The following is an 18,383-nucleotide window of genomic DNA, read 5'->3' on the forward strand; positions in this document are numbered from 1 at the left end:
TATTCATTATCTTCCTTTCACCAGTGAATTTCTCGTTAAAGGTTTCTAATTCTTCGTTATTCCAAGTTATTTCTGCTTTATTTGATGCCAATTTCTTTAGATTTTTATTTATTTTTCTTAATTTTGATATCTGTTTTCCCTTATTGTTGTATTCTTCTTTGCTTCCATCATTCTACTTGCTTCTGTCATGCCTTGTTTTAACACAAGTGTCCTCGTTCATCTTTAATTGAAATTCGTTAGTCCTAGTTTCTCTTTTGTTCCTTTTTCGCTAGTTTTCTAGCGTTTGTTTTGGACAATTTTTTCTTCTTTTTCTTGTCTCAAAGTAGAAAATAATCCTACGAACTGAAAATTTTTCAGGAAATTTCAAAATTCCCTGCTCTTGATTTTTCTCCTCCCTTCTTTATTATTATTATTTTTTTATTTAGTCCCTCGTTCCTTGTCTTTTCACCACATCTGATTCTTTCTGTAATCCATATTGTGTGTATTCATTACCTTTCTTTCACCAGTGAATTTCTCGTTAAAGGTTTCTAATTCTTCGTTATTCCAAATGATTTCTGCTTTATTTGATGCCAATTTCTTTAGATTTTTATTTATTTTTCTTAATTTTGATATCTGTTTCCCTTATTGTTGTATTCTTCTTTGCTTCCATCATTCTGCTTGCTTCTGTCATGCCTTGTTTTAACACAAGTGTCCTCGTTCATCTTTAATTCAAATTCGTTAGTCCTAGTTTCTCTTTTGTTCCTTTTTCGCTAGTCTTCTAGCGTTTGTTTTGGACAATTTTTTCTTCTTTTTCTTGTCTCAAAGTAGAAAATAATCCTACGAACTGAACATTTTTCAGGAAATTTCAAAATTCCCTGCTCTTGATTTTTCTCCTCCCTTTTTTATTATTATTATTTTTTAATTTAGTCCCTCGTTCCTTGTCTTTTCACCACATCTGATTCTTTCGGTATTCCATATTGTGTGAATTCATTATCTTCCTTTTACCAGTGAATTTCCCGTTAAAGGTTTCTAATTTTTCGCTATTCTAAGTTATTTCTGCTTTATTTGATGCCAATTTCTTTAGATTTTTATTTATTTTTTTTAATTTTGATATCTGTTTTCCCTTATTGTTGTATTCTTCTTTGTTTCCATTATTCTACTTGCTTCTGTCATGCCTTGTTTTAACACAGGTGTCCTCGTTCATCTTTAATTCAAATTCGTTAGTCCTAATTTCTCTTTTGTTCCTTTTTCGCTAGTCTTCTAGCGTTTGTTTTGGACAATTTTGTCTTCTTTTTCTTGTCTCAAAGTAGAAAATAATCCTAGGAACTGGAAATTTTTCTGAAAATTTCAAAATTCCCCGTTCTTGATTTTTCTCCTCCCTTCTTTATTATTATTATTATTTTTTAATTTAGTCCTTCGTTCCTTGTCTTTTCACCACATCTGATTCTTTCTGTTTTCCACATTGTGTGTATTCATTATCTTCCTTTCACCAGTGAATTTCTCGTTAAAGGTTTCTAATTCTTAGTTATTCCAAGTTATTTCTGCTTTATTTGATGCCAATTTCTTTAGATTTTTATTGATTTTTCTTAATTTTGATATCTGTTTTCCCTTATTGTTGTATTCTTCTTTGCTTCCATGATTCTACTTGCTTCTGTCATGCCTCGTTTTAACACGGGTGTCCTCGTTCATCTTTAATTCAAATTCGTTAGTCCTAGTTTCTCTTTTGTTCCTTTTTCGCTAGTTTTCTAGCGTTTGTTTTGGACAATTTTTTCTTCTTTTTCTAGTCTCAAAGTAGAAAATAATCCTACGAACTGAAAATTTTTCAGGAAATTTCAAAATTCCCTGCTCTTGATTTTTCTCCTCCCTTCTTTATTATTATTATTTTTTTATTTAGTCCCTCGTTCCTTGTCTTTTCACCACATCTGATTCTTTCTGTAATCCATATTGTGTGTATTCATTACCTTTCTTTCACCAGTGAATTTCTCGTTAAAGGTTTCTAATTCTTCGTTATTCCAAATTATTTCTGCTTTATTTGATGCCAATTTCTTTAGATTTTTATTTATCTTTCTTAATTTTGATATCTGTTTCCCTTATTGCTGTATTCTTCTTTGCTTCCATCATTCTGCTTGCTTCTGTCATGCCTTGTTTTAACACAAGTGTCCTCGTTCATCTTTAATTCAAATTCGTTAGTCCCAGTTTCTCTTTTGTTCCTTTTTCGCTAGTCTTGTAGCGTTTGTTTTGGACAATTTTTTTTTCTTTTTCTTGTCTCAAAGTAGAAAATAATCCTACGAACTGAAAATTTTTCAGGAAATTTCAAAATTCCCTGCTCTTGATTTTTCTCCTCCCTTCTTTATTATTGTTATTTTTTAATTTAGTCCTTCGTTCCTTGTCTTTTCACCACATTTGATTCTTTCTGTATTCCATTTTGTGTGTATTCATTATCTTCCTTTCACCAGTGAATTTCTCGTTAATGGTTTCTAATTTTTCGTTATTCTAAGTTATTTCTGCTTTATTTGATGCCAATTTCTTTGGATTTTTATTTATTTTTCTTAATTTTGATATCTCTTTTCCCTTATTGTTGTATTCTTCTTTGCTTCCATCATTCTACTTGCTTCTGTCATGCCTTGTTTTAACACAGGTGTCCTCGTTCATCTTTAATTCAAATTCGTTAGTCCTAGTTTCTCTTTTGTTCCTTTTTCGCTAGTCTTCTAGCGTTTGTTTTGGACAATTTTTTCTTCTTTTTCTTGCCTCAAAGTGGAAAATAATCCTACGAACTGAAAATTTTTCAGGAAATTTCAAAATTCCCTGCTCTTGATTTTTCTCCTTCCTTGTTTATTATTATTATTTTTTAATTTAGTCCCTCGTTCCTTGTCTTTTCACCACATCTGATTCTTTCTGTATTCCATATTGTGTGTATTCATTATCTTCCTTTCACCAGTGAATTTCTCGTTAAAGGTTTCTAATTTTTCGTTATTCCAAGTTATTTCTGTTTTATTTGATCCCAATTCTTTAGATTTTGATTTATTTTTCTTAATTTTGATATCTGTTTTCCCTTATTGTTGTATTCTTCTTTGCTTCCATCATTCTACTTGCTTCTGTCATGCCTCGTTTTAACACGGGTGTCCTCGTTCATCTTTAATTCAAATTCGTTGGTCCTAGTTTCTCTTTTGTTCCTTTTTCGCTAGTCTTCTGGCGTTTGTTTTGGACAATTTTTTCTTCTTTTTCTTGTTTCAAAGTAGAAAATAATCCTACGAACTGAAAATTTTTCAGGAAATTTCAAAATTCCCTGCTCTTAATTTTTCTCCTCCCTTCTTTATTATTATTATTTTTTAATTTAGTCCCTCGTTCCTTGTCTTTTCACCACATCTGATTCTTTCTGTATTACATATTGTGTGTATTCATTATCTTCCTTTCACCAGTGAATTTCTCGTTAAAGGTTTCTAATTCTTCGTTATTCCAAGTTATTTCTGCTTTATTTGATCGCAATTTCTTTAGATTTTTATTAATTTTTCTTAATTTTGATATCTGTTTTCCCTTATTGTTGTATTCTTCTTTGCTTCCATCATTCTACTTGCTTCTGTCATGCCTTGTTTTAACACAGGTGTCCTCGTTCATCTTTAATTCAAATTCGTTAGTCCCAGTTTCTCTTTTGTTCCTTTTTCGCTAGTCTTCTAGCGTTTGTTTTGGACAATTTTTTCTTCTTTTTCTAGTCTCAAAGTAGAAAATAATCCTACGAACTGAAAATTTTTCAGGAAATTTCAAAATTTCCTGCTTTTGATTTTTCTCCTCCCTTCTTTATTATTATTATTTTTTAATTTAGTCCTTCGTTCCTCGTCTTTTCACCACATTTGATTCTTTCTGTATTCCATATTGTGTGTATTCATTATCTTCCTTTCACCAGTGAATTTCTCGTTAATGGTTTCTAATTTTTCGTTATTCTAAGTTATTTCTGCTTTATTTGATGCCGATTTCTTTAGATTTTTATTGATTTTTCTTAATTTTGATATCTGTTTTCCCTTATTGTTGTATTCTTCTTTGCTTCCATCATTCTGCTTGCTTCTGTCATGCTTGTTTTAACACAGGTGTCATCGTTCATCTTTAATTCAAATTCGTTAGTCCTAGTTTCTCTTTTGTTCCTTTTTCGCTAGTCTTCTAGCGTTTGTTTTGGACAATTTTTTCTTCTTTTTCTTGTCTCAAAGTAGAAAATAATCCTACGAACTGAAAATTTTACAGGAAATTTCAAAATTCCCTGCTCTTGATTTTTCTCCTCCCTTCTTTGTTATTATTATTTTTTAATTTAGTCCCTCGTTCCCTATCTTTTCACCAGATCTGATTCTTTCTGTATTCCATATTGTGTGTGTTCATTATCTTCCTTTCACCAGTGAATTTCTCGTTAAAGGTTTCTAATTCTTCGATATTCCAAGTTATTTCTACTTTATTTGATGCCAATTTCTTTAGATTTTTATTTATTTTTCTTAATTTTGATATCTGTTTTCCCTTATTGTTCTATTCTTCTTTGCTTCCATCATCTACTTGCTTCTGTCATGCCTTGTTTTAACACGGGTGTCCTCGTTCATCTTTAATTCAAATACGTTAGTCCTAGTTTCTCTTTTGTTCCTTTTTCGCTAGTCTTCTAGCGTTTGTTTTGGACAATTTTTTCTTCTTTTTCTTGTCACAAAGTAGAAGATAATCCTACGAAATGAAAATGTTTCTGAAAATTTCAAAATTCCCCGTTCTTGATTTTTCTCCTCCCTTCTTTATTATTATTATTATTTTTTAATTTAGTCCTTCGTTCCTTGTCTTTTCACCACATCTGATTCTTTCTGTTTTCCACATTGTGTGTATTCATTATCTTCCTTTTACCAGTGAATTTCTCGTTAAAGGTTTCTAATTTTTCGTTATTCCAGGTTATTTCTGCTTTATTTGATGCCAATTTCTTTAGATTTTTATTGATTTTTCTTAATTTTGATATCTGTTTCCCTTATTGTTGTATTCTTCTTTGCTTCCATCATTCTACTTGCTTCTGTCATGCCTTGTTTTAACACAGGTGTCATCGTTCATCTTTAATTCAAATTCGTTAGTCCTAGTTTCTCTTTTGTTCCTTTTTCGCTAGTCTTCTAGCGTTTGTTTTGGACAATTTTGTCTTCTTTTTCTTGTCTCAAAGTAGAAAATAATCCTAGGAACTGGAAATTTTTCTGAAAATTTCAAAATTCCCCGTTCTTGATTTTTCTCCTCCCTTCTTTATTATTATTATTATTTTTTAATTTAGTCCTTCGTTCCTTGTCTTTTCACCACATCTGATTCTTTCTGTTTTCCACATTGTGTGTATTCATTATCTTCCTTTTACCAGTGAATTTCTCGTTAAAGGTTTCTAATTTTTCGTTATTCCAGGTTATTTCTGCTTTATTTGATGCCAATTTCTTTAGATTTTTATTGATTTTTCTTAATTTTGATATCTGTTTCCCTTATTGTTGTATTCTTCTTTGCTTCCATCATTCTACTTGCTTCTGTCATGCCTTGTTTTAACACAGGTGTCATCGTTCATCTTTAATTCAAATTCGTTAGTCCTAGTTTCTCTTTTGTTCCTTTTTCGCTAGTCTTCTAGCGTTTGTTTTGGACAATTTTGTCTTCTTTTTCTTGTCTCAAAGTAGAAAATAATCCTACGAACTGAAAATTTCACAGGAAATTTCAAAATTCCCTGCTCTTGATTTTTCTCCTCCCTTGTTTATTATTATTATTTTTTAATTTAGTACTTCGTTCCTTGTCTTTTCACCACATTTGATTCTTTCTGTATTCCATATTGTGTGTATTCATTATCTTCGTTTCACCAGTGAATTTCTCGTTAAAGGTTTCTAATTTTCCGTTATTTTAAGTTATTTCTGCTTTATTTGACGCGAATTTCTTTAGATTTTTTTATTTTATTAATGTATTCACTAAAAGCTCCATTTTTTTTTGCTTTAAAATGTGTACTCGTATCTACGACTAAGTGCTCCATATATTTCGCTGTGTCTAGTAAACTAGTGTACAAAATCCACCTGGCTTATTTACCCAACTACGAAACCCCGTGCCGTCACTGCACCGACCCTCACCAGCGTCGCCCCGAGCTTCCCCGCCCCAAACAAACCCTCGAGTAGCATTATTGAAAAGCCCTCCGATATTTCCTGCTTTCCCTTCCTCCCCCTTGCCGCCCTCCGCCCACAGCATTTAAATTCACGCATATAATTTCCCAATCGATCCGACCGAACGAAAACCTTCATCCGATTGTTGGTCATTTCCAGGACGACAGGAAGTCCACAGGCGAAGTCGCCGGCCGGGAGCAGCGCAGGAGCACTGCCATCAGAAGCCCGCACGCCTACGGCCCCCGCCAACAAGGCCCTTCAAAATGTCAAAGGGGACCATCCATCGGTAAGCCAGGATGTAAGCATGATCAATGTTTTATTACCCAACACACACTCACTACACGGAATCACGTGCGGCCGCCGCCGCGCCGCACGACGCCGCCGAGGAGCGCCGCCTCCACGCCGCCCCCTTCCTCTCTCTGTAGTCTTGGTCTGTTGGTTGTCGGCCTGGTTGTCGGATCCGTGTTTGGCGTCTTGACTGTGCCCGAGGGAGAGCGAGCGAGAGCCAGGGCCGGCTCGGCGCCCGGCGAAAGTGCCAGGCCGGCCCTGGCGGGCGCTCTCCGTTGCATGGTAAATTCCGTGTAAATTTATGTGGTATGGTTGTTTGATGTAGCGGCGTGGGGTGCAGGCTTTTAGCGGGGCTGAAGTTGTGATAAGTAAATCGGCGGAGGATGAAGTTTTTTAATTAAAGTTGGACGAGTGACGGCTAGGTTTAGCCGGGACGAGACAATTTATCGGGACCGGGACGTATTGGATAAACGTCCGTCATTTCGGGGACTGATGCTGCATTAGCGTGAAATTAACAGGAAAAAAGAATTTTTTCGCTTAATCACCGGGATGCGAATATGACGAGGTTTTGCGGAGGGGAAATGGCTTTTGCGCTGCTTTTGCTGGATTTGGAGAAATCAAGGAGAGAGCGGTGTCGGGAAAATTTCAAAAATCGTGGTGTTGTTTCGTTCAAATAGAGTCCATTTTATTTTATCGAAAAATTTTAAGAACGATGATTTTCTGATATTTTTTTTTAGATTATTTGAGGAAATAATGTAAAAATAACTTCGGTTTCATGAATTGAGGAAAGTGCTCTATAAGCTTATTATTTTCGTTTAAGTAGAGCCTGTTTATATTTGGACAATTTTGAAAAATGTTTACTCTTTTTTATGATTTCTTTAAAAATATATAGCATGAAATATGTCCGGAATTACGAAAAATTCGCTCTATAATCTAGCACTGTTTTTCCGTTTGAGTAGAGTCCATTTTATTTTGTCGAAAATTTTTAACCCGGGTTTTTTGTTTTTTTTTACGATTAATTGAGGAGTAATAGCAAACATCACTCAGATTCACCAACTCGGCAAAGTCTTCAGTAAGCTTCTTTTTCTATTTTTCGTTTACATAGACCCCGTTTTACCACTTTTGAAAAATGTTTACCCTTTTTTTTTGGTTCTTTAAAATAATATAGCAAAAATTACGTCCGGAATCTGCGAAAAATTGGATGTGTTTTTTTGTTCAAATAGAGTCAATTTTACTTTATCGAAAAATTTTGGAACGATGGTTTCCTGATTTTTTTTTCGATTATTTGTCGAAATAAGGTAAAAATAACTTCGGATTCATGAACTGAGAAAAGTTCTCTATAAGCTTTTTGTTTTCGTTTAAGTAGAGTCTGTTTTAGCGTATTTAGAAAATTTTTAAAACTGTTTACTCCTTTTTTATGGATTCTTTATAAATATATAGCAAGGAAATGTCCGGAATCTGCAAAAAATTCGCTCTATAATCTAGCACTGTTTTCACTTCGAGTAGAGTCAATTTTACTTTGTCAAAAAATTTTAACAGGGTTTTCGTCTTTTCTTTTACGATTGATTAAGAAGACAAAACAAACATGACTCAAATTCAGTCGGCAAAGTCGTCTATAAACTTGTTTTTCTATTTTTCGTTTACATAGAGCCTGTTTTACCACTTTTGAAAAATGTTTACCCTTTTTTTTGGTTCTTTAAAATAATATACCAAAAATTACGTCCGGAATCTGCGAAAAATTGGATGTGTTTTTTTGTTGAAATAGAGTCCATTTTACTTTATGGAAAAATTTTGGAACGATGGTTTCCTGATTTTTTTTTCGATTATTTGTCGAAATAAGGTAAAAATAACTTCGGATTCATGAACTGAGAAAAGTTCTCTATAAGCTTTTTGTTTTCGTTTAAGTAGAGTCTGTTTTAGCATATTTAGAAAATTTTTAAAAATGTTTACTCCTTTTTTATGGATTCTTTATAAATGTATAGCAAGAAAATGTCTGGAATCTGCAAAAAATTCGCTCTATAATCTAGCACTGTTTCACTTCGAGTAGAGTCAATTTTACTTTGTCAAAAAATTTTAACAGGGTTTTTTTTACGATTGATTAAGAAGACAAAACAAACATGACTCAAATTCAGTCGGCAAAGTCGTCTATAAACTTGTTTTTCTATTTTTCGTTTACATAGAGCCTGTTTTACCACTTTTGAAAAATGTTTACCAGTAGTATATAAGCAGGGCTGACGTCAATGGTCTCGTGACGCACTGAACGCCAGCCGCGCTGCTGGTTGCGCACCACCACCGTTCGAATCTCGGTTGGGTTATTTGAGGGTAGATGTCGCTTCGGAGTGGGTTTTTAGAATTCTAGTTGTAAATGCGTACTTTGACAGCAGATGGCGCTTTAGGGATTTTGAATTTTGGTTTTAAAATTCTAGTTGTGAATGCGTGCTTTGAAAGCAGATGGCGCTTTAGGAATTTTGAATTTTGGTAATTCGGTTTAGGTATTACAATATAAATTTTGAAAAAAGATGAAACACTGTGCCAGGTGCAGGATTTGGAACCTGCGCTCTGTTTCCGAACCAGAATTTAAGTCTGGCGCTATAGACCACTGGGCCACAGTAATTTTATTTGTGAATAAAACCACATTCTGATGTAATTTTAACAAATTTGAAGTTTAAACTGTTAAATAAGAACATGTCTTGTAATAGTCGGTGTGTGCGGTTTGTTGATGCTCCTGCGACAATTCATTTAATGGTGAGATGGTCCTCTGCATATAAACAAGCAAGATGTGGTCAAATTTGGCTACAGTACGCTAGGGACACAGATAGGTTTCAAAGAAGAATAAAACAAGTAGAGAAAATTTTGGATCCTATATTACAAAGGGAATACAGAGAAAATATATACCAGGATAGATTTAAAAATTTCCGAATCCGATTTCGAAAACGTAGACGGCGTCGAGTTAGGCGTCGTAGGCGTCGTAACCGTCATCGAATCAATCGTAATCGTTATAGATGTGCTTCTTGTAATTTGTGAATAATAAAACTTAAATTAAATATATATGAATTTATTAATAAATGTTTTATTTTATTTATATATAAATGTTTTTATTTATTTATTTATTTATTTATTTTTTTATTTTTTTTTTTTTTGGTGACGTCACGCCAAGCAAGGGTATGGGAGGAGGAGTTTTGTAGTTGTTGTGTGAGTTCGATACCCCCCGCTCCCATACCCTATTTGTTGGCGTGACGTCTTTTAAAAAATTAATAATTATATATTGATAAAAATTATTAGTAACCTTGTCCTCTTCCATCTAGTCCTCCTCCCCCCGTCTTTTCTTCTTGTGTCCTCTTCCATCCAGTCTTCTTCTTTCGTCTTGTCCTCTTGTGTCCTCTTCCATCCAGTCTTCTTCCTCCGTCTTGTCCTCTTCTCCTTCTTGATCCCGGTTCTGGTCATCCTCCATTCATCACGTCCTCAATAATAATCGTTGCTTCAGTTAGTTCATCTTCATGCATTACATCAGTTGTTACATCAGAAATTTCCCATTCCTCCAGTCTATTGGACATCAACTTGCTCGGTAATATTTATTTTCACTTAAGGTGAATTTTCCTTAAAAGAATTTGAATTAACTTTAAGATAATAATTTAGAAACTTACTTGTTGCTCGTCATGGTGTTTTTCCGTACTGATTTCCATTTCGTCATTTGATATAGAGGTAAACTTTCTGTGCTAATTTCCATTTCAGTATGTGTTTTTGTAACAAAGTTTTTCTATAAAAATGGAAAAGATATAAAATTTAATAAATTTAAAAATAATTAAAACTTACTTGTTCTTCAGGATTGAATTTAAAATTGATTTTACTTTTGTATTTTGCTGCACATCAGAAATTTCGATTTCCATTTCGTCATTTGATATAGGTAAACTTTCCATACGCAATCGTATTTGAAATGTGTGTTAGCTCCGTTTTTTCCATGCTGATGTCTAATACAAAAAATTTCTAAAAAAAAAAAAAATATTTAAAATCGGATCCTCGTCAGTCATCGCGCCAATCAATCCATCAATTCAAATAAATTAAAGTTTAATATAAAACTTACTTGTTCTTCAGGATTCAATTTATGGTGATACAACATTTGTATTTTAACGGATCAATCACAATCGCAGGTACGCACTTCTATTTTGAGTATATCGTAACGAATAATTTAGAAACTTACTCGCTGCTCGTCATCTTTTTATTCTGTCTTGATTTCTAATTCATTAAGATGAAGAAAAATTTTTCTAAAAAGAAAATAAGAAAAAAAAAGCAAATTGAATAAATTCAAGTTTAATGTAAAACTTACTTGTTCTTCAGGATTGAATTTACGGTAATTGAACATTTGTATTTTAACGGATCAATCACAATCGCAGGTATGCACTTCTTTTTTTGAGTATTCTGTAACGAATAATCTTCGCGCGTGTACAAGACTGTGCAACAGAGGTTTTCACGATTGCTTATATAGCTTTATTTTATAAAAAACAAACAAAAAACCACAAAAAAATAATATAAATGAATCATTTGTTTCGCGGCAGCAACTATTATCGCAAATATATGATTTGTTTCACCTCAACAAATAAGATATCAAACATGTTTTTCTTTGCATTTGGAAAAATAAGAAACCGCAAAAGATAATAAATGCGTTGTTGGTATTTTTTTTTCGGTGCAAAGCTGTTGCAATGTTTTTTCGGAATTACTCAGACCCATCAATATTCTTTAAAAAATTATAGTGATTGATTTTTTTTTCATTTTAATACATAATTAAGCATGCATATTGCGTGAACGTTCATTATTCACCAACTGTGGTTAGCTCTTTTCCGTTTGATTTAATTAAGGTTTGGTATTTTTACACTGGTAGTTAGTCAAGTTTTCAGTAAGTTGCACTCTTGAAATCTAATTTTTACACATGAATTGATATTTATAGGTATGGACCCTTGTTTATTTTATTTATAAAAATATATAAAATGTAAAGGAGGCGTGGCGTTTATCATCTAAGGAAGATACGGAACATCATTCTAAGTTGTACCTACCTATTGATGACTGAATAAAAAATATTTTTGGATTTTTTTTATACAAAAGAAAAACAACAAACATCTAGTTAGTATTCCAAAAGTTTATTACAGTACTTATTATATTATTTATACAACTATAAAACTATATATAAATATATTAGATATGATACATTCACAAGATGTTTTCGAAAACGAAGTAAACACACAATAATAATATTAATAGCAGTATTGTTTAAGGTGTTATAGTTAATGTTCCAAACATGACATAATAACTTGCGATGAGTATCTTCAACATTTGTGATAATCACGGTATAGGTACTCTTCATCATCATTCATCACATGACGTCGGTTAAATTTATCCACGAATTTTTGTCAACCGGAAGACCCAACCACTTGACAAACATTTTTCGTCCTTTGCGACGTATCACTTTTTCAATTAAATATACGTCTGGATATTTAGTTTTTTGAAGTTCATAATTATAAAAAGATCCTTTTATAGGTTGTCCCTCAGTATCTTCTAGTAAGTATGTAACAGGATTAGTCTGGTTAATTTTTACAACTTTAAATATTTCCGTAGACCAACTGGGTGTGTAACCTTTTTCAAACAATAATTTTTCTTTACTAATTCTTACAAACTCACCTGGTTGAAATTTTTTGTTTTTGTCTGCAATTTTTAGTCTTCGAAATACTGTTATATCTGCTTTGTTAGATCTATTAATTTTAATCGGTTTCTTTCCGATCGTCCGATGAACAGAGGAGTTGTAATCAGATGTGACACGTTGTAAATGATTTAACCATCTATACGAAGCGTTCAAAGTTAACAATGGAAAAAGTTTTGATTTAATAGTTCGAATGACTCTTTCTGCAATAGCTGCCTTTTTCACGCTGTATGTACTATAATGATTAATTCTGTATTTTTGCATTAATTTGTTGAAACGATTATTATAAAATTCCTTTCCTTGGTCGCTTTGTAAATTTCTCGGATGTCGTCCACTTTTTTTTAATATGAACTCCATAGCTTGTACAACTTCTTCTGCTCCTTTTGTTTTTAGCGGTTTAGTCCATAAAAATTTCGAGAAACAATCAATAACAACTAAAATGTATTTGTATCCATTATTTTCATGAGAGTAGGAACGCAAATCTGCCAAATCGATCTGCCACAAATCATCTAAGTCTTTGATTATTGTATGTCTTCTCGGAAAAGTTTTTCGTGCTGGTTTAAAAATTTCATTGACGACTTCCATCTTCGTATCCGTAATTAAAACATTTTGACGTTGAGGTGGCCGCCCTCGTTTTTTTTTAATTGTATCAGCGGTTTTCTTCATGTTATTTTAATGTAGAAGTTTCTTCGTTAGATTTCAATCTTTTGCGGTCAGGATGCAACTGTTCCAGTTTTGCAATTCGCTCTCTTAATAAATCAACATCCTTACCGTTTGAACTTAAAAACTCTTTCCATTTGTCATCGGTATTCTTGATTCGTTTATTTATTTCACTGTTCAGGTGCATATTCATTTTTGCGGTTAGATCAGCTAAATTCCCCATTAAAGTTGTTTTCAAGTTATTTATTTCGTTATCCAGATTCGCTATCAACAGCTGCACTTTTTTGTTGAGAATCTCTACATCAAAATTAAAATTACTCACAGTACTTAGTGTATTTGCAAGTTTATCAATTTGCTTCTGCTTTAAAGCCATTTGGTTTTCTACATTAGATTTTACAGAATTAAACTTATTATCCCACAATCTATCTGCATCCGCAATGTTCTTGTTTAACACTTTCAATGCATCAATGAGGTTATCAGATTTTTTATTAAAATTTTCAACAATCACATCCGCGTAGTATTTGGTGCATACATCGTTTTTTTCAGACGGTAATGATACATTGCAAATTCTATGATTCTCCAAATCTAAACTCCCATCTTTGGTAAAATTAAGTTGTTGCTGTTTCAACAACATTGATTTAAATGCAGAGGTTGAAGGAGACGAGGAAAGATTACTTCCACGAGCACGTCCGAACACATCTATAGGCATTTTGAAAGTGAAATCATTTGCAATAAATACGGCAGTAAATAAGATCTTAATAGATAACACCAGCTTCACGTAGTTCCTCTTCTATTGAACGAATTTCATTTATATGTGTGGTATTCCCAGCTTTTACGGAAGCATGTAATAAATTTAATCTCTCTACTAATTCATCAAAAACGTTATAATAAACGTATTCTGTCACAAAATTATCATTATACAAACCTCGACCAGATTTTTTTGCTGGAAAAGAGAGAGTCGGAGTTAAAGTATTAGGCACACTATAAGTTCGTTGTTGACGCATTAGTGTGGTTCTGGTAGGTTTAATCGATGACGTTGGTGAGGACGTATTTCTACTCGAAGATAAAGTTGGTGAAAAACTGGGAGATGATTCGTTATTAGTATTAATTGTTTTAGATCTTTTCTTTTCTACAAAGTATTCAGTAATCTGTGGACTTGATTTTGACTTTTTTTTCTCTGCTTTTTTTGAAAACAGTGGTTGTATATACTGAAGATATTTTTCACCTCTTGACCCTTTAATCTGTTGTATAGGATCGTAATCTCTCTTATGGGCATTTGAAATTTCCAACATTTGCTTATAGAGTTTACGATCTTTATCATTAATAACAGTAGTCTCATTGTCAGGGTTTTTACTAAAAAGTAGTGTATAAAGCCCATCGGTGGCTGGAAATAGTTGATTATTTAATTGAAAATCTCCATTTTCTGTTATTTGTAATATCAAATTGCCTAAGTGAAACTTATTCGTTTGCAGATCAAATCTAGGCCCGTAAACTTCATCGTTTTCTTCATTTAATACTTTTATAATAAATGGTTTTGCTACATTTGGAAACTGATTGAGAAAATCTTCAAAGACTTCGGGTTGTTTAATATCTGAGAGATTTAATTTTGGTGTGGTTTCATATTCAAATTCCATCTCATCGTCTTCTGGTTTGTATTCAAACACTTCGTCGTCTCTTTCCTCTAAATTATTGTCATGAGTTTCCTCGTCGTCGTTCTGTCGACTCTCCTGCTCTTTATCATCATTCATCATCATCATGACATCATCATCATCATCATCATCATCAGCATCATCTTTTTTTCTTCTGTTAGTGCTTGCTTCTATCGACTGCTTTGTAGGTCTGGGTGGTAAAAACGAAAATTCCACTTCTCGTCGATTTTCGTCGCGACCATAAGTTTTTACTCTTTTACTCGTAGGTGCAGTTGGTTGCTGTTGTGGTTCGTTATTTCTTCGCAGAATTCTTCGTTGTTGTGGTTCCTTTTGGCTATATTTATCGTCTAGTTTTGTAGAGAGTTCGTTAAGAGGATTAAGAACTGGTGTAAATAATTTATTTAATGCAGCATCTTGCTCTTTTATGCCTAGCGTTAAAGCCTTGTACTTTTTTCTAATAGCATCCGATACTTTAATAATCCTACGTTTAGTGCGAACACTTTGATCATTGGTAATAGGTCTATCCATATTGAACGTTCGATATAAACTGCGGCAGTTCATTTTTCATGCTTTATTATATCTTAAATGCTTTACAGAAGTACAGAAATATCTGTTGTACTTAATAAAGTACATACATATCCACCTGTTTTTTTTTTTTTTTTTTAAACTGAACTGATGCTCTTTTGGAAAACAGACCTATTTCTCCAAACAGTAGGTACCTGTTATCATATCACACCTGTTTATTGGATAATGTACTGATCAAATCCTTTACGATATCGACCTTTGTTTAGCTCAGATTCTTTATCGATAACAAGAAATCCATATTTATCCCTCCAACAAATTGTGCATATTTTTTTAAACTGACCAAAATTCATATCGGTACCTACGTGATCTTCATAAATGTGTTTCAAATTTCTTTCGTCTTGTTTTAATAACACCAATAAATTTGTATTATCTCTTATCAAATGTTTCGGGATTCTCGTGTAAGTCTGACATAAATAAAAACAATCGATGTTTTTGTGACGTCCCATAGAAAAATATCTTCTAATATTATCCTGCTTATCACAACTTACATCGTCAAATATCATAACTGAATTCGATTTTGCTTCTTTGGGGTTAATGATTTGTTCATTATCTTCATATTGGTAATATCCAATTCCTTTCACTCTTTGTAATACTTGTTGTAGTAACTTATATTTTGGTTGATAGAGTGACTTGCAGTAAATATATATATTTGTAAATTTTAGTCCGTTCGGATCAAACAATAATGATAGTAATATATTTGTTTTACCACTTCCAGATGGACCACAAATAATAGATCTAACAGATTCAGGAAACAAAATACCATGTTTTCGCCGATGTCTATGATAGTTTACGCTCTTGTGTTCGTCGTTGTCTTCATCATGATTTGTAATCGCTAAAGACGTACCTTGCCTTACGATGCGCATTGCAATTAATGAACAATATTAGTGAAATATATAACATATATATGAAATACTTTGGAGCAATTTTAATTTAGTCTTATGTTGTCTTTGTAAGGAAGAGGTTCCCCAGCAACGCAACTAAGAATTTACAATTCGAACTCGATATATTTACATTAGTACTGTAGACAATTTATTATATTATCCTTCGTGTCAGTCTATAGTAACAAAGCTAATCGTATATATTACAAGAGATAACCGAATCAAGTGTTTTTTATACAAAAACTCACAATTTATAATACGAATGAAAAGAAAACTCGGTATGACTGCTACTAGGGCTTCAGCATTAAAAAGAAAAAAATCATAACTCACTTTTCATCAAGCTGTTTTGAGACCGTCAATACAAAAAAACACTGGTGACGGTATTAATACTATACAAAGTGCATTCAAAACTGCTCAGTTAGCTATCAGAAAAGCCGGAGGTCGAAGGCAAATTAAGATACCTCGTGTTCTACCAATTAAACAGGGTGGATTTTTACCACTTCTACCACTGATATTTGGAGGATTATCGGCTCTTGGAGCACTGTCTGGAGGCGCAGCTGGAATAGCCAAAGCGGTGAATGATGCAAAACAAGCAAAAAAAAAATTGGACGAAGAACAACGTCACAATAAAACAATGGAAGATATAGCAATTGGAAAACAAGGAAGCGGATTATTTTTACGAAAACGTAAAGACGGTTACGGTTTATTCCTACAAAACACATCAAAAAACTATTGGTAAAGCTACCCAAAAGGCCCTTATCGGATGAGGATTTGAGAAAATATGCGAAACTATCAAAAATTTCTAATTTTAGAGGTATATTTATGAGAAATTCATTGCCATCAGCCGGACCTAGAAACTATGAAAAAGCTATAGTTAATTTAGATTCATCGTTTGGTCCAGGCACTCATTGGGTAGCTTATAAAAAATTTGGAAAAAATGTTTTTTATTTTGACAGTTATGGTAATTTGAAACCACCTCCGGAGCTAATACAATATTTTAAAAATTGTAAGATATACTTTAATCAAAAACAATATCAAAAATTAAAATATAATTGTGGACATTTGTGTTTACAATTTTTAGCGAGTAGAATAAAATTACTATAAAGGAATCTGTCGCTTATTTTTCTGCCTCAGTGTTCACTATGCATACGACGTTTTCACTTGTCGGTAATACAAGTAGACTAAGCGCTACTTATAATCCTGTGATTGAACTTGATCCAGACTACGAATACTCATTAGCTCTTATAGGATTTCTGACCACAAATAATATTCCAAATATCGAGGAAGGAACAAACAAGTTCTATTATTTTAAAAAAGGCGATAGTAAGGAAAACGTGATCACTTTTCCAAAGGGGGCATACGAAATAGATGCAATAGAACAGTATATTCAGAATTTTCTCTGTCCAGAATGTACTAGCGACAAAGAACGATCAAAAATTTTTTCTCTTAAACCTAACCTTAACACTTTAAAGTGCGAACTCAAGAGTATACATCGAGTCAATTTTACCCACAGTGATAGTATAGGAAAAAGACTCGGATATTCAGAAAGAGAGCTACCTGCAAACACTCTGCATGAAAGCGATGTACCTGTAAATATTATAAAAGTGAGCACGATTCGAGTCGAATGTAATATAGTCACTGGATCCTATTATCAAAGTAAAAGATCACATACCATCTACGAAACCGCTATAACTGTCAATCCAGGAGAGCAAATTTTTATTGAACCAACAAATCAAATATATTTGCCGCTCATTAATAAATCTTTCATTAGTAATATAACTCTCGACATAGTAGACCAAGACAACAACTTTATTGATTTTAACGGTCAAGAAATTGTAGTTAGACTAGCGCTAAAATTTGAAAAAAAGTAATCATGGGATTGATATACAAAGTTCTTAAAAGAAGAGGATTTTCGCGTTACACTTCAGTATCGCAACAGTCACCACGGCAAATACCGGCAGGAGAAGAAGAACCGTTATTCTCATCACAGCAGTCATTATCGTCTCGAAGTATAAACATTCTCAAATCTTTGGGGTACCATGTCAGAAAAACTTCAAATATTCGAACAACCACGAGTGGATCACAGCATAATTAGAGAAGAAGAACATACATACAACCCGGAAGCACGTTATTTGGATGTAAATGACGAAATAGATATAATTATTAATCAAGAAGATCTTATGATACCGTTATCGGAATGCTATCTTGATATTGATGGAGAATTTGACCATGACGATCTTTTGCCTAATAACATACCACCTTTAAATGGAAATATTTATTTGACAAATAACGCTGGAGCGTTTTTATTTGAAAGCATTACTTATGAACTTAACAATAAAGAAGTTGATGTAGTACGAGATGTCGGATTATTATCAACCGTTAAAACATTCTTGTGTTATGGTGAAGATGAATCAAATGAGTTGGGTGGAGCTGGTTGGGCTGTGGATGACCACGGAATTAAAACATTTAACGTTGTAGATAAAACGTTTTCACTGAGAATACCTTTATCATCTTTGTTAAATTTACCTTACGATTA

At 33.0% G+C, this 18,383-nt stretch overlaps 1 protein-coding gene and 1 long non-coding RNA gene across 10 annotated transcripts in view; one reads left to right on the plus strand and one right to left on the minus strand.

Annotated features, from left to right (window-relative positions):
• The window catches only part of LOC135140472 (synaptotagmin-7), a 905,289-nt gene that overhangs the window by 830,312 nt on the left and 56,594 nt on the right, over nucleotides 1-18,383 (plus strand). For 7 of the 9 annotated variants that reach the window (XM_064071035.1, XM_064071032.1, XM_064071034.1 and 4 more), the window contains one exon: nucleotides 6,258-6,396. In XM_064071035.1, coding sequence (XP_063927105.1) covers nucleotides 6,258-6,396 — 139 coding nt within the window. The remainder of the gene's footprint in view (nucleotides 1-6,257; nucleotides 6,397-18,383) is intronic. The other 2 variants (XM_064071033.1, XM_064071039.1) reach the window with 1 other exon arrangement.
• LOC135140656 (uncharacterized) lies at nucleotides 9,229-10,849 on the minus strand. The gene is made up of 5 exons (XR_010282276.1): nucleotides 10,711-10,849; nucleotides 10,468-10,648; nucleotides 10,200-10,370; nucleotides 10,031-10,143; nucleotides 9,229-9,983 (listed from the first exon to the last, which is right to left on the minus strand). It is a non-coding gene; the product is annotated as an uncharacterized LOC135140656 (long non-coding RNA).

The sequence above is a fragment of the Zophobas morio genome, unplaced genomic scaffold (assembly GCF_036711695.1).
Source record: "Zophobas morio isolate AGI-343-1 ecotype UQ-CSIRO unplaced genomic scaffold, CSIRO_AGI_Zmor_V1 ptg000040l, whole genome shotgun sequence".
NCBI classification, from domain to species: Eukaryota; Metazoa; Arthropoda; class Insecta; order Coleoptera; family Tenebrionidae; genus Zophobas; species Zophobas morio.